This window comes from Crocodylus siamensis, chromosome 4 (assembly GCF_052110815.1).
Source record: "Crocodylus siamensis isolate JL-2025a chromosome 4, ASM5211081v1, whole genome shotgun sequence".
NCBI lineage: Eukaryota > Metazoa > Chordata > Crocodylia > Crocodylidae > Crocodylus > Crocodylus siamensis.
The window spans coordinates 167,665,391-167,682,101 of NC_143398.1; the positions used below are offsets into that span (position 1 = coordinate 167,665,391).

A 16,711-nucleotide genomic window follows, 5' to 3' on the forward strand; every position below is an offset into this window, starting at 1 on the left:
AGGCTCATATACTTGGCCCACAGCAACAGGAGGATGTCTGGTATGCCCCTGCCTCCAACCCTCTCATCTTTGTATAAGGTCTTCCGGGTGACTTTTTACCATCTGGAACCCCAGAAGAAGATGCGCATGGCCCTCTGGATCCTGTGGGCGACACGCTCGGAAGGGGAGGAAGACCAGTGCAGTCTACAGAAGCACCGGTAACACCACCACCTTCCACAATGCGACCCCACCCCATGGAGAGGGGATACATGCACCACAGCCCCAGTTTCTGTTTTACCTTTGCCTCTGTCTTCTCCCACGCTGTCCTGCCGCTTAGCTTTGGGTCGAAATCTATCCCCAAGATCCTGACCCCCTCGCAGAGGACAGATACCCGCATGGACTCCAGGTCCTTGACCTTGCCCATGGCCAGGCAGGTGCTCTTGCTCACATTGAGCTTGGCCCCTGCTGATGCCTTGTACACCTGTGCATGTGCCAGGATGCTCTCTACCGACCCCCTGTTCTGGCACAGGATGTTTGAATTGTCCATGTTGGCCAGGACCTTGGCCTCTAGGTTGCTGCTTCCTGGGATGTGGACTCCAGATCCCTGGGTTCTGTCTAAGGTGCTGGCTACGGGCTCAATGGCACAGATGAACAGGATCAGAGAGAATGGGCAGCCCTGCCGGACCCCTGACTCCACCGCGATCTGGGCACTCAGGAAACTGTTGATCTGCACTTCGCTGCTCACTTCTTTGTCGAGGATCCTGATCCATTTGACAAAGGTTGTGGGGACTTCCACCTGCTCCAGCATCTGGAACAGGAACTGATTGGACACTCTGTCATAGGCCTTCTCCAGGTCCAGTTTAGGCTGGTGATGGTCTGCCTTCTCTCCCTGCACAGCTGGAGTGTGCGTGTCAGTTGTACCTGGGCTCCGTGGATCTGTCTCCCCAGATCTTGTACGACTGATCCTCATGGATGACTTGGACAGATTTAAATTACTTGGCCAAGACTTTGGCCAGCAGCTTGTAGTTGAAGTTCAGGAGGTTGATTGGCCTCCAGTTCTTCAGCTCCTCCCTCAGACCCTTCTTGTACAGGAGAGTCACGAGGCCCTGCTCCATCCCCGCTCACAGCCGGCCCTCCTGCAGGTGCTCTCAAAAGAGCTCCAGCAGGTCCGGGCCCACCAGGTAAAGGTCAGGTAAAACGCCTTGGGCATGCTGTCTGACCCAGGAGTCTTACTGTGCTTGATAGTGGTCTAAAACAAAAGGCTCATGATTTACTGTATAGTTCATTGGGCCAGGCCTCAGCAGAGTCAACAGCATTTCTAGCCATGCTGACCTCGTAGCTCAGCATTGCTCAGTATGTATAATGACTTCAGATTCATCCCCTCCCCCCAAAAAGGATCCATGTGCTAATTAGCCCCACATAATTACTTGTCTTGGGATCCTCCAAAAACTTATATGTAGATGAGGTGCAGGGCAGCCTGGTCTGGGTCCATGTCATGGATGTTGTGGCCACATTAAGTATACTGCGACAGGCTGAGAGAGGGGGCAACAAAAGGATTCTGGGTGAACTGTTTGGGGCTCTGTTTGCTGATGTTTGCCTGATTATTTAAGGCTAGTGAAGGAATAGGAATGTTTGGAAATGGGAAAGAAAGGCACAGCTCAGCTGTGGGAGTGAAGAAGTTGAAATGTACACGATCACCATGCCTTGAAAAAGAGTCGGCACTGAAGGGGACTGGGTATTACTAGGTATCTTATTCAAATGGGTTTTACTAAACCTTGTGGTAGGTTCTAATTAGTATGCTGCCTATCAGTTGGGGTTGCATGGTGCTGATGGAGGTGGTGCCACTCCTAATGCTTTTATACACTGACCCAGTGTTTTCTCCCTTGGAGCAAGTCATCCACAGAATCCAAAGAGCCATTTGTGTTTTCCTTTAGAACTTAGCATTGGAGAAAGTGGCAAGGACCAAGCTGTACAAAACAAAATGATCTCGAGGCAGAGGGAATGCCAGACATCCTACTGGTCCTCTGGGCTGAGTACATGAGCCAGGTTTGTAAACTGGCAACAGGGGCAGAATCCAAAACAGCCCACCTTGTGTTTTGCAGGGTAGCTGCTGTGACAGTGGCAGGAGTATATGATGACCAATGGGAGCCTGTGGGCCATGGTGTCCCCATAGTTTTACGAGGTCCTGAAATGCTTCTGGGACAAGTACAAACTGCATGATGTGGCCCTAGGAATCCTGGTGAACCACTGCAAGATATAGGAGGTGGTAAGAGCAAGAGACATCATATTGCCCATGGACTTTACTACCTGGTGACACCTGCCAGGCTGTGTGGATCGAATCTTCCACAAGGACCTGCAGAAGGAGCATAGACACTTGAACTGACAAGCAACTCATTGGGCACTCCCCTTGTGGGTGTGGAAAAACAATGAAGGGCATGGAGGTCCATCCCATTGCCCGAGGCAAGCCTGTCAGTGGCAGGCGGAAACAATTGACTACCTCTTCTGTGACTGTACTTTCGCCAGAGGTGTGGAAGAAAGTATGTGTACTTCTGCTGGTGACAGGTTATAGAACCCTGACCAGGTAAGTGGTCCTCTATGGGCACTTGGCCAAAACAGCAAGGGGCCCCAACAGCTCGCTTCAATCAGTTCATCTCTTGCTTCAGGCACACCCTGTGGAAGGTCAGAAACCTGCTCATAAGCAGGCACTCAGACCCCACAGTTGAGGACTGTATTAAAATGGGGCTGAGTGAAATGTAGTGGTACTACAGGAAGACCAAAGAGGATGAAGGGAAAGAGAAGGTGACCTTATATGGAAGAGAGGGGACTGGCATAGGCTTCTCAGAGGGAAGCCCTTGGAAGAGAGCAACGAGGAGAACGGTGGGGAATGGCAATGATGACAACAATGAACACAAAGACGAGTGAAAGGACTGGACAAACAGGAGGACAGTTTGGGAGGGGGAAGGGAACTGAGGGAGCCTTTTATGAAACTGTGATGTTTTCAAGAGAATGGTGATGGGTGCATGATGCGAACTTTTTAACTGCACTAAAATAGTTTAACTGTAAGTGTGTTTTTGGTCTACCAAGTGAACCACAGCAGTTACATGATGGGATGTTAAAGGTAGAGTTATATGTCTATGTGTGTGTGTATATATATTAGTTGTGTATATATATAGAAATAAATATTTTTGAAAAAAAAAATCAGTATGTTTGCCTAATATGGGCCATGTGTCTTATAGTCATGCTCACTGTTGGATGCAGTTCATCCACTTCGTAGTTGGTTTCCATTAATGAGCACATGCTGCTTTTGGCAGCAGTTTAATGATAGACCGTGTATTTAATGAGATGTGAATGTAAGTTGAGGAGCTTTCCCCCCTATGATAGTTAAGGGGAAAGCTTGTCTTATATTTGAGTATATATTTTATTTTTTTCTCTCTCCGTGATTGTGAAGTGACATAGTAACTGTTATTGGACCAGTGTGTATAATTGGAAGATATAGGAGGCAATATCTTAGGCTTTAAGTGTCCTCATCATTTTTAAAAATTATTATAGTTTGCCATTCTAAAAATAAATGAAGTTGCTTATGTTGTATACAGACTTCACTTAATGCTTTGACTTGTTTTGAACATATAGAAAAATAAAAGGTAAAGATTCTTATTTTGTTTTCGTGTCTTCAGGTTGTACATCTGGCCCAGGCAAGTTTCCAGATTGAGGCCTTTGGTTCCAAATTCATCCTTGACCTCGCATTGAATAAGTAAGTGTACAGTTGTGGGTTCCCTGTTATTTGAAGTTGACTTTGTACAGCAATTTATGTGAGAAGGTATTAAGCTGTGGCATGTGGAATTCTATGAGCATGGGAAAACTAAAAGCTTCCCAAATTTATTGCTACAGTGAAATATACATCAAAGATGTAAGCTTCTATAAGATATATAATCAATTTTATTGTGTCCTAAAATGTACTTTCCTGTGAGGTTATGTTCCCATTCAGCAATCTTTCTATGTATATTTTTTTGTAAAGAGGGGAAAATAGGGATAATATATATCTATAATTTGGGTTCTCAGGAACCCAGACATAACAGCTGAAAACCCAACGAGTATTAAAAAGAAATAAGCATGATGTATACTATTAACATTTTATTTCAAAAAGAGTTGCTTGAAGTACAGGATTCACTCGGCTACTCAAAAGTAGGCATCTCTTGGCTATGAAGTGGCAGCCAAGAAGAAAACTGACAAGCCGGATACTGCATAAGAATAATAAAAGAGACTTTCTGTTTTTTGGTTGCAGCTTTGATCCTCCTGTAAATGTTTTGTCTGGCTGTATTTTCTTTGGAAATTACCATTGCCTCCAAGTACCTGATTATTACATAGCTGCCTGTTTCACATAAATTAACTTTAATTTATTTATCTAGGGTTTTGTTCAATTTAGATTTTCCTTAGACTGATGTCTTTGCACCTTTCCTTCTAGTCTCTCTGGATAGAGCATAAGCAAATGGTTATTACTAATAAATAACTAGGGGTGCACCCATAAAGTTTTTTGGGGGCTGATATTGATCAATGATTATTAACAAGCCATATCAGCTGATACTGATCTGATTTCTGATATGCAGCCTGGCAGCTTAGAGAGCAGCATCCTGCTGGTAAGTCTGTTGAGGGAGAAGGGGCAGGGGGAGGGAAGGAGTGCAGATTGAGCCCCCCACCCCGGTGAGGAAGGCGAGGGCTGGGGCAGGTTCTGCCCAGCTGGAGTAGGGTACAAGATAGATCTGCGAGCATGGGGAGCTCAACCAGCCTGCAAAGCTGTTTGCAAAAGCAGGAAATCTGCAGGTTTTTCTGCTAAAGGAGAAATCTGCATTTTTCTCCAATAAAAAGGTAAAATCCATGGTTTTCTCTGTTTTTCCATGGGAAATGGAAAACTAAGATCCCTGGCTATAACTATGTTACTGTGCGGGTAGTCTTTGGCTAAAGGATGAAATCACTGAGGGTATGGGAGTCTAAGATGCAAATCCCTGGTCTGAATTGGGGAGAGCAGAGATTTGAATGTTGGTTTTATTGCCCTAACCACTCTTTTCCTGGCTGTCCTTTAGTAGGTCACTCTCTGAGTTTGACCAAAAATTCCTCCTGAATGTGAGGAAGCTTTTCTGTTGGAAGTGGTGTATATGTCCCATGAAAAGTTATGGTTTTGATAAATCCAAAGCTTTTTAACAAGAACCACTTAGTCAGAAAATTCCCTAGCAGCTGTAATTCATGCTACTGTATTTACTTGATTAAAAGACAGTGTGTGTTCTCCATTTAACATGGGGGGGAGCCCCATGTTTTAGAATCAAGTATGCGGGTCTGGGGAGCAGAAGCAGTGTGAAGAGAGGATGGGATGGGGGTCTGAGACTGTAGGGGGTAGGCATGGGGTGGGGGGTAAGAAGGGGGAAACAGATGACCAGAGACAAATTGCATGCCTCCCTCACCTCCTTCACACTGCCTGTCTCCTACCACCTGCTTGTCCCCACACTGCTCCTTCCACCTCTTACCTCCCTTACTGCCTTCCCAATTACCCCACCACTGCCCGTCCCATTAATGCCCCTCACCTGCCCTACTGTGTGCCCCCAGCACTGTTTCCCATCCCTTGGCCTGCCTCATTACTGCTCCACACATTGTCTGCCCCCTACCTCCTGCAGTAGGGGGTTATGAATTTAGGACCATCTCCCATAATTATATTCTATCTATACATGGAAAATTATAATAATATCTATACATTTTCCATGTGTACAATTTAATTATAGGGGGTCATCTTAAATTCAAGGTTGTCTTAGATTTGGGCAAATATAGTATTTTCTTTGTAGGCATAAACTAATATTTCACTTTCTTTTTATATAATTAATTAAGGAGACTATTTCAAGTTCTTGTTTTATATCAATATCTTAAAATAAAATGTTGTCAGATTTCCAAAAAATATTTATAGTTTTAGTTCACATTAATTTAGTTAAAACTGAATATTGTGATGAAGGTTATGTTACTATAGTGTACATACCTTTTTCAATGTAATTTGAATTTGAATATCACACAAGCTGTAATATAGAAGTGTGCACAACTTTGTGCATGTCCTTTCATAGCATCTGATGAAGTGAGGTTCAGCTCACGAAGGTCTGTGCTATATATGTATGTAACTTTGGTTAGTCTATAAGGTGGAAATCAACCCTGACTTCAGCTGGAAGTATGCCAATCAGGCTTCTTTGGCATTGTTCATGGTGGTCACTCTCAAACATTCTGGGGTCTCAAAAAGCCAGGGCAAAGCATCTTCACTGATGCATTTTCAGGTTTGGAGCATGTGTACAGGAGTGGGTGGGGAATATTTAGGAATGGACCTGCTAGGACATACCACCAGTGTGGTGTACACCAGTCCTTTATCTGATTTGCCCTCTGTGTAAAAAGTGGTTATTACTTTTTTGGAAATTATTTGATATATCAGTTTATTTAGTTTTTTGTGTGTGCTAGTATTATAATCACTTTGTCTCATTGGTATGAACAATCTTAACACCATCAGACATGTGTTTAACATCTGGTGAGCTGGAGGCTATTGTAGCAGTCTCAAGAATAGAGAGCATCATAATGTTTTGAGCTGCATGTGAAGTTTATAGTAGAACTAAATTTCAGTTGGGGATTATTTCATTGGTACAAGACTTACAGATTTATAAGGTGAAAAGCAGATTAAACACAGTTACCTACTCATTTTAATTGATTACATTACCTTTGACCTATATCCCCATATCTGTCAATATGTTAACAGTTGTATGGCGCTATCTATACTTCTACAGATAGTAAGAATGCTCACATGTGTAGTGATACAGAAAAGGTGATATTTAAGGAAAAGAATGGGGTATAAAAATCAGGTATTAACTCCCTAACATGCAAAATTCTGTAAACCTTACATAAAAATTGCATATGCAGCTTGTGCTGTACTAACTTGAGCATTTCAGCACATTTAAGGAAAAGTGAATCAGCAGAAATAAGTATTTCAATATTAAAGAAGTATTGTTCTATTCTTCAGGTCCAGTTGAGGTCTAATTTTGGTCATTTTGTCAGCAATTTTCAAAGTTTGTTGAGGGGAAAATGCAAACTAATCACATTTGTTGGGTATACAAAGCAACAAGCTGTAGCTTTTTAAAAATTTGCTGAAACACTGTGTTCACAGATCTGATGTTGAAGAGCTGAGTAGCAAAATGTTTTTTGTAAAGGTGAAATGGAATGCTTTTTCCTTCCCAAACCTGAATTGAGTTTCCTGTTTCTCTTGCAGCTCTACCTTTTTAAAAGAAATGAAACAATGATTGAAAAGCACAGGAGACTGAAAGGAGGTGAAATGTACTCACTGGTTATTGGAAGCAGGCAGGGTGGAAAATTGGGAGAAAGGAAAGGAAGCCTGAAGATAAGTGTTTTGTGGGAATTGTGGAGGCCTCACAGGGGCTTAGTAACAGAGACATTGGTATGTAGGATGGAGTCTAAGAAAGCTATTAGGAAGATGTTAGGTGGAAGGACATTGAACTAACTCTTGAGAGGCACTTAAGAGCTTAAGTGAATGGGGAACCCCATAAAAGTTTCAGTTCAAGGCTGTTAAACATTGTCTTGAGATTTCCCCTTGTTTATTTGGGTCCCATAGTGAGATAAAAACAAATGTCAAATTATTAGAAATTCCATTCTTTAATATCGATATCTGTTCTGCTCCGAGTGTGCATGTTCCCTAGGCACTGAAGAAAAGGATCTTTTGGCAAGCAGTGCCCATTGGCTTATGTCTATATAAACCAGGTACTTCCATGACCTCCTTCCTCAGAGTTAAGGTTGGACTGGGGGCAAATTGCTACTCGTTTCCTTTGAGCTACAGCCTGGACTGAGATGAAATAATTAATTCCACCTAAGCTGGGTTAATGACTTCACTAAATGTTTGTTTGGTTTAGGTTTGGGATGTATTACAGTCAGTGCAAGTGAAATTAAAAAAACTAAAGATGCAGCAAGAGTCCAGATTATTTTGTCTACTAGTGCATCTACTCTATGATCCCAGTAGAAACTGCAGCTTATGCAGGTATACCCAAGCCAGCTTTATATTTGAACCACTGGCCTCATCTTCTTTACCCATCCTTCAAAGAAAATAGTCTTCTCAAAACGGCCTTTAACGACTGCTGAGAAAGCAGAAAAATTAAAGCCTAACGTCAGGTCCACCGTACATGATTTTCATAGAGATAGTCTTACGCTGAATCCTAGTTTTGTTCCTAAACTGGTTAGTAACTTTCGTATGAACTAAACAGATCACTCATTTACCATTTTTTTCCCCACTAAAACTCATAGGTCCTAAAATTATGTTCTCCCACCTCCTAGCATGAATTTAGTTCTTGAAAATTGGTAAGAGTAGAATACATATAGACAATATTTTGAAGAATAAAAGACACAAGAACATAAGAAGTGTAATCCTGGGTGAGGCTAGTGGTCTATCTAGCTCAGTATCCTATCTCTGACAGTGACAGAAGTGAATGCTTTATACGTAGAGCATTGAACCAGATATCTCTAGCGTGATCCATCTCCTATTCAAGACCCTCCCTAGCATTTATTAGGGTGGAGATGCCAGAGGAAACATCTCCAGCCATTCTGTTCAATGACCATTAATAGATCAATCATCCATGAATTTACCTAGTCCCTTTTTGAACCCAGCTATGCTACCCACCATCTTCTACCACAGTGAATTCCACAAGTTAACTGTGTTGCATAAAAAAGTACTTTCTCTTGTTAGTTTTAAACCTGTTACCTGCTAATTTCAGTGGGAGCCCCTTAATTCTAGTATTCTGGAACTTGGTCCACACCCTGCATGATTTTAGAGACCTCTATCATACCTACTTCGGCCTCCTCCTTTCCAACCTGAAGAGTTGTAGCCTTTTTAATCTTTCCTGGCATGGCAACTACTCCAGGCCCATGGTAATTTTGGCTTACTTTCTTTGTAGCTTTTCTAATTCTACTACATGCTTTTTGAGATGTGGGGACCAGAACAATGCACACTATTCAATATGTGGTCACCCCATGGTTTTGTATAACAACATCATGATGCTTTTTGTTTTGTTTTCAATTCCTTTCTTAATGATGCCCAACATTTTATTGGCTTTTTTGATCACTGCTGCACATTGAGCTGGTGATTTTTAAGAACTGTCTACAGTGACTCCAAGTTTTCTATCCTAAGTTGTAACAGCTAGTTCAGAACCCAATATTGTGTATGTATAGTTGAGGTTGTTTTTCCCCTAGGTGCATAACCCATTGCTTGTCAATGCTGAAGTTCATTTGCCACTCATTTGGGTTGGTGAGATCTTTCTGCAGCTTCTCACTATCAGCTTGGGACTTGACTACCCAGAATCATAGAAGTAGGGTCAGAAGGGACCTTGTAGATCTTCAAGTCCGACCCCCTGCCTAGGCAGGAGAAAAAACTGGGCTCAAATGACTCCAGCCAGGTAGGCATCAAGCCTCCTCTTAAAGACCCCCAGGGTAGGAGCCAGCACCACTTCTCTTGGAAGTTGGTTCCAGATCCTAGCCACCTTGACTGTGAAGTAGTTCTTATGGATGTCTAATCTAAACCTACTCTCCAACAACTTATGGCCGTTATTCCTTATTATGTCAGGGGGTGCTAGGGGAAACAAGGTCTCTCCCAAACCCTTCTGGTCCCCCGTAGTGAGTTTATAGATTGTCACCAGGTCCCCTCTCAGCCTTCTCTTGCGAAGGCTGAACAGGTTCAGGTCCCACAGTCTCTCATTGTAGGGTCGGCCCTGTTGTCCCCGGATCATGCGGGTGGCCCTCCTCCGGAACCTTAATACATTTAGAACATTGAATCATTTAGTACCATTTGCAAACTTTGAGATTTCACTGTAAACCCCCACTTCCAGGTCACTGATGAAGATGTTGAACAAAATAGGGTCCAGCACAGATCCCTGCAGGACCCCACTTTTGATCTCCTTCCCTTCGGGCTAAATGCTCATTTTTCCATACCTTTTACTTCCTATCTTTTCACCAGCTCTCAGTCCACAAAAGAACCTACTCTCCAATGCCAGGTCAGCACAGATTTTTTAAGAGCCTTTGGTGAGGCACCTTTTTTAATGCTTTTTGAAAATCCACATATATCATCAACTGGATCCCCCTTGTCTGTGTGCTTGTTAACTCCAGCAGATTGAGACAAGATTTCACTGTACAAAAACCACGTTGACTCTTCCCCAGCAGATCATATTTGTCCATGTGACTGCTGATTTTATTGTTTGCTGTAGTTTCTACCAACTTGCTAAGGATGGAAGTGAGACTCACTGGTCTTTAGTTTTCAGGATTGCCTTTGGAGCCCCTTTTGAAGATGGGTGTTATGTTAGCAGCCCATCAGGCCTCTGGCACAGAGGTTATTTGTAATGACAGGCTACGTATTATCATAGGTGCTGACTCTGTGGGTGCTCCAGGGCTCAAGTACCCACCAAAAAAAATTGAGGGGGGTGCTCAGCACCCACAAGCTACTGCCATGCTGCTTGCAGATGTTAAAAAAAACAGTACAAAAAACCTGCACTTTATGGGAAGCAGCAGTGTGTTACTTCAACCCAGCTTTGCAGCATCTGTATAGATTGGGTGCTACAGTAGGGGCACTTTTAGCTAAAGATGATTTAATCAGCTATTAGATAAAAGTGCCAAGTAAGCCCCACTGAAACACCTAACCTTTACAGATGCTGCAGAGCATGTTGCTGCCTCCCTTGGGCATCCATGGAAATGTGCTGAGTTTAATGTAAAGCGCTGCCCTTGCCACAGCTTTCCATTCTGTAGGAGTGGGGGGGATGCATTTAAGACAACCCTCCAATAATTAGATTTTATACATGGGAAGTTATTGCGGGGGAGGGTTGTCTTAAATTTAAAGTTGTCTTGGATTTAGGTAAATATAGTATGTTGATTTACACCAGCTGAAGCCTTGTTCCCAAATTTGTTATTTTAAAACAACCCCCCTCAAACTAGTTAATTGTAGAATTCAAAAAGTGACCAAAAAGTGAAACCACCTCTCCCTTTGTAACTATATACTATACATTAGCTGCATTGCTACATTAACAATTATGTCTGAGATTTAATGTAGCATTAGGCAGCAAAGAGATGACCTAACTTCAAATTTTAATTTTTTTCTTTCATGTGAGATGTCTGTAAGAGCTTTGTCATTGCAAACCTATCTGAATCTTTACTGTACAAGCCTCGTGCAGCTGAGTCATTTTCTTTATGCACACCTTGTCCCTATCTGCAACTTCATTTTAAATTGATGTGGAAAGGTAAAAGCTTTTTATTATGTTCTAAAGTGATTTTTTTTTTTTGTATTATTGAGTAGGAAGAGAGAAATCAAATTCTAAGAAAGGGGAAGAAAGAGTCTTTGTCAAAATGTCTAATCTGTGTACCTATTTTAATAGGGGTGCGGGAGTGTAATAGAATATAGAATTTAACTAATCTCAGTTTAGTTTACTTTAATACATTTAGAACATTGATTTTCTTTTATTTATGCTTTCCTTATCTAAAATTAATTTAAACACTCTTCAGTGTTATTTTACAAGTAGTTTAATCATACTTTAATACATTTACATTTAAACTGAGTATAGCTAAATCCTACTGTTACACCTCATGGTTCTCCAAAAGAATGGATGTTGAGGGCAGAGGAAGAATGTCTCTGTTTTTAGGGCATTGGCCTTGGATTTGGGAGACTGAGGTCAAGTCCCTTTTCCAGTACGAACATCAGGTGTAATTTTGAGCCAGGCATTTAACATCACTTTGCCTCACTCAGTTCCTTTTCTACAAACTGGGGATATAAGCAGTTTTTACTTTGTGGCTGTTATGAGGAAAAATACATTAAAAATTGTGAGATGCTCAGATATTAGTATACAGGTAAAGACAGCTTAGATGAGTGAATGGCAGACCTAAGATCCATGGGCTATTTACTTTGTTTTAACAATAGATACTATTTTATCACTATTTATTTCTGATTATTTTTCCAGAATATGGAAAAAAGTTCTAATACTATTAGAGAACACAGTATCCAGAAATAATTCTAGAAATACTAATTCCATTCAGACTGAGATATTTTTAGGGCTAAACTATTAAGGTGCAATAAGCAACGTGGTCTCTTTCTTCAGATGGGGATATCCTTGGGACTCAGCTTGAACACCAGAAAGTCTAGCTAGTGGCATTAACAGTCTGATTGTCAGAGAATTTTTGTCTCATCTTCTTGTCGGAAGGTTCCTGGATGGCTATATAAAGCTATCGTACCCTCCTAGAATCATGATGTTCCATGTACAGAAGCTCTTTTTCATTTTACAAGCCTTCATTGCACCCATATTTCAACCTCTGAATTTGTTGTATACTTTTCTTGACATTTAGGTTCTCTCTTTTAGTAACAACTACAACAGCCAGAAGGTTATTAAATTGGGAACTCAGTCACAACATGTTTAGTAGTCTAAATGCAACAAGAAGTGGCAATCTGAACATCTTTGGAGATCATACTTAAATATTAACTCAAGTTTCCCCGAAGGTGGGGGAGGGGAGAGGGTTTATCATTTGCCTTTCTTACTATAGAACATAAAGAGGCTTCTGAAGTTTTGTTAAATCAGCTTGGAAGCAACAAAATGCATCAGACAATAGGCAGCTTTTTCCATCCAAGATGAGGGAATTAAAGCTTTAGATTTGACCAGAGCTTAATGAGTGAGGAAATATATCTTTGAATTGTTTAAATCCAGAATTAAGCCTTCTAAAGGAAGGTTCACTAGGATGGGGAATTCATTGTAAGCAGCGTTTGTTGACAATAATGGTGGAGTCATTCCTCATCATCACAGCAATGTTCATTCATATCTTAACAGGGTACCATAAGTTGGACCAGACTTCATTTTCCAATGTAACATATAAAAGACAAGTCCTATACGGCTTTGCAGAGGAGTGACATGAAAATCATAGTGTTGAAAGGGACCTCAGGAGTTATTTGATTTAACCCATGGCAGACACAGGAATACCACCCCTAAATCATCCCTGTCCAATGCTTATCCAGCCTTTTGTTGAAAACCTCCAATAAAGGCAGTTCTGCAGCAGTATATTCCATTACCTTACAATTCTAACAACAAGGAAGTTTTTTTTTCTATCATCTAATCTAAATCTAGGTCTTTTTTTGCAATTTAAAGCCACTACTTTGCATCCTACCACTGCAGCAAGGCAGAATGTGGTTCTTCATCATCTTTTGCACAAACTAAATATGACTAATCCTCTCAGCCTTTCTTCACATGGCTTGCCTTCCAAGCCCTTTATCATTTTTCTCTCCTGACTGTGGACCTTCTTTAACATCTCTTCTTTAATGAAGGAAAGAAATGTAGGGTGGAATTATGTTTCTCTTGTGCACATAGATGGCTAGAACATGGTTATTTATGTGGCTGTTTTGGGCCCTAGCTTTATGTTATGGAAGTGTGCATACATAGAGCATGCACAGCGGACTATACAGTGACTGGGCATGTATGCCTGTACCTGAGCATAAGTCCCAGAAAAATGACAAGGGGAGTAGGAACTCCCATTTTTTAGCTCTAACAGTTGAGTGGTTAAGGTCTATGAATCTGGAGACTCAGGTTCTAGGTCCCTGTTACCCAGAGGAACTTTGAACTTACATCTCTGACTTCCTAGTACAGTGCTGTAGCCACTATGCCACAGAGCAGGCATTAGCCCCTCTCTGATGTTCCCTTTGAAGCTGAGGCACTGCCCCTTGCATTTAGTAATTGTTAGGTAACATGCACTGCCATAGGAAAGTTTATGCCCTCTTGAGAAGCAAGGCTTCAGTCTAGAACATAGGCCCACCTTCCTTTTAATAGTAATATGATCATAAGGCAGTAGGGCTTGGAGAGACCTCACAAGGTCATTTAGTCCAACCCCCTGCTCAAGGCGGGATCAGTTGTGACTAAATATGGCATTAAATACCATATTTACCTGAATATAAGATGACTCTGATTATAAGGTGACCTCTCTAATAATTAGATTCTTGATATGGAAAATTTATAAATGTATTATACTTTTCCAGGTATAGAATCTAATTATTGGAGGTTTGCCTTGAATTTGTCCCCTTCCCACTGCTACAGCAGGGAAAATAAATCTGGGGGGAGGAGGTGTCAGGTAGCCCCATTGCCCTCTGCCCCCTGAACATCTTTCCCTTGCAGCCTCTTCCCCCTGCCTTACTGTCAGACTCTTCTCTCCCTGAGCACATGGACGTGAGTAGCAATTTGAAAACACTGACCTAGAAATAAACATATGTGCATTAATTTGTATATAGGGGAGTTAATACAGGTACCCATTGATTTAACACATCCAGAACTGATCCAGTTTACCTTTTGGGAACTGCTGCAGGTTTCAGCACAGGTACTCCATAAACACACTTTTAAACAGCAGTTCTGTACCTACTTGTATGCCATACAAAGTATGCATGACATTAGTTCAAACCATATAGCTCATTGGGCTGGGCCCAGCAGAGTCAATAGCGTTTTAAGTCATAGTGACTCCACAGCCCAGTATGTTTACATACTCCAGATATTTCCCCAAAAAGAAGCCACGTGTTAATTAGCCTGACTGGAACCTTGTATACTTATCATGAATCCTGGGATCCTACAAAAATTTATATGTAGATGAAGTGCTGGGCAGCCTTGTTTGGCTCCACATCATGGAGGGTGAAGCCAAATTAATTATACTGTATATGGTAGGCTAAGAGAGGGGGTGGCAGAGGGATTCTTGGTGAACTGTTTGGGGCCTCATTTGGTGATGTTTGCCTGACATTTAGGGCTAGTGAAGAAACAAGAATCATAGGATATAGTAAAGAAAGGCACAGCTCAGCTATGGGAGTGAAGAGGAAGTTGAGATACATGCAGTGTAGTGGCTCACCGTGCCTTGAAAAAGAGTCAGCACTGATGGGGACTGAGCATAATGGGTACTATCTTATATCTTACTTAGATGGGTTTCATTAACCTATTCTTGTGGTAGGTTACTATGGGTATGTTTGTCCCATATGGGCCATGTGCTTTATAGCAGTGCTTCTCAAAGTGGTGGTCTGTGGACCAGTGCTGGTCTGCGAGCTGCTGGTTGCTGGTCTGCAGTGATGCCAGGAAAGAAATAAACATATTTTCAGAAGCATAATGTTGATATGTCATAGCGCCACAGTTCGTACGTTCCAACACTCCAGGTGATGTCACATCGTGCAAGGTGAAGAAAGAGAAAGAAACAGCCAGTCGTGCATTTGTGTAGCGCTGTTACATGCAGTTGCTGCCACTGGCTGAACTGGGCACTGGTCCCTGGCCCACTGGAAAAAAAAATGCCGATCTGTCACATCTGATAGTTTGAGAAGCACTGCTTTATAGTGATGCTCACTGTTGGCTGCATTTCAGTTGCTTCCTGGTTAGTTTCAGTTACTGAGTGCATACTGCTTTTAGCAGTAGTTTAATGATAAATGGTGTATTTAATAAAGTTTCCTTGTATGTGAATGTAAGATGAGGTGCTTTTGATGGTGAGGTACATTCCCCATGTTGATTGGGGAAAAAAACCTTGTTTTATATTCAAGTAAATACAGTACTTTAGCTTTCTCTGTATCACTAGTAACTTGATTGCCTTCTGCATTTTCAGGGGAACTGCAGTTGCTTTGGTCTTTCTTTTTTGACATACTTTCCTTTTATATCTCATGGAAGCTGCATTTCAAATTGTGCCTTGGCCTTAATTTTCTCCCTGTATGCCTGTGAGATATTCTTATAGTCTTATATAAAACTATGACCAAGTTTCCTCTTTTTGTAGGATTCCTTTTTGATTTTCAGCTCATTGAAGAAATTGCCGTTTAACCAGACGAGTATCGTGTTGCACTTCCCATTCTTCCATTGCATTAGGATAGCTTGATTTCATGCCCTTAAAAGAGCCTCCTTTAAAGTACAGCCAGTTCTTCTGGACTCTACTCCAACACGCACACATTTGCCTCCCAGGAGATATTGTTCACCAGTTCCCACAAGGATATAATTTGCAAAATCTGGTAACTAATTTGAATTGTAAGACATGACAATTAAACTTCTAATAAAACCATCTCTGATAAAATGTGTCACTTGCTCTGAACTTCCTTGCATGTGACAGCTAAGGAGTGATGGTTACTGTATTAACTTGTATACCATACATGCTTTTCCCCAAAAATTAGCCTTCCAAAATTGGGATGCTTTTTTGAGCAGGGAAGCTGATTTTTCTGCTTAATTAACATCACATCTACTTAGGCAGTGCTGAGGGAGTCAGTTGACATTATGGATTATTATGTTCTGCTTGATTCCTGCTAGGTGTTTTTCACTCAATAGTTGTTAACAACCTACTTTCCTGTTTAATAGAATTGATGATCCATTACTCATGCTATCCTTTCTTTACCAATTTTGCTGCTCCTGGTCTCTCTTTCCTTTTTGACAGGGCTGCAGACTATTTAGCAATTTTCAAAATCCTACATCTGCCCATGGTGTTGTCTTCAGCAGCAGCTCTAATTTTTTGCTTTTGGCAGAATAGCCAAGAGTTGTTGAAGATTCAGCTGCAGAAGGGTTAAAACTGTAGCTTTTGCCTAAGCAGGAAAGGGAGGGTGAGCGAGCTGAAGATTAGGCTTTGTTCCTTCTGTATTTTTTTTATTATTATTATTATTATTATTTTATTGCTCAGAATGACTTACAGTTAATGACAAACAGCAATAGTA

General features: G+C 41.4%; 1 protein-coding gene across 6 annotated transcripts in view; it reads left to right on the forward strand.

Moving 5' to 3' along the window:
- ADAM23 (ADAM metallopeptidase domain 23) overlaps positions 1-16,711 on the forward strand; it is a 206,767-nt gene that overhangs the window by 23,746 nt on the left and 166,310 nt on the right. For all 6 annotated transcript variants that reach the window (XR_016441987.1, XM_090044822.1, XM_090044819.1 and 3 more), the window contains exon 3: positions 3,654-3,730. Coding sequence is in view for 5 of the 6 variants with exons in the window: in XM_090044822.1 (XP_089900948.1) it covers positions 3,654-3,730 (77 nt within the window). In the remaining variant the exon portion in view is untranslated. The remainder of the gene's footprint in view (positions 1-3,653; positions 3,731-16,711) is intronic.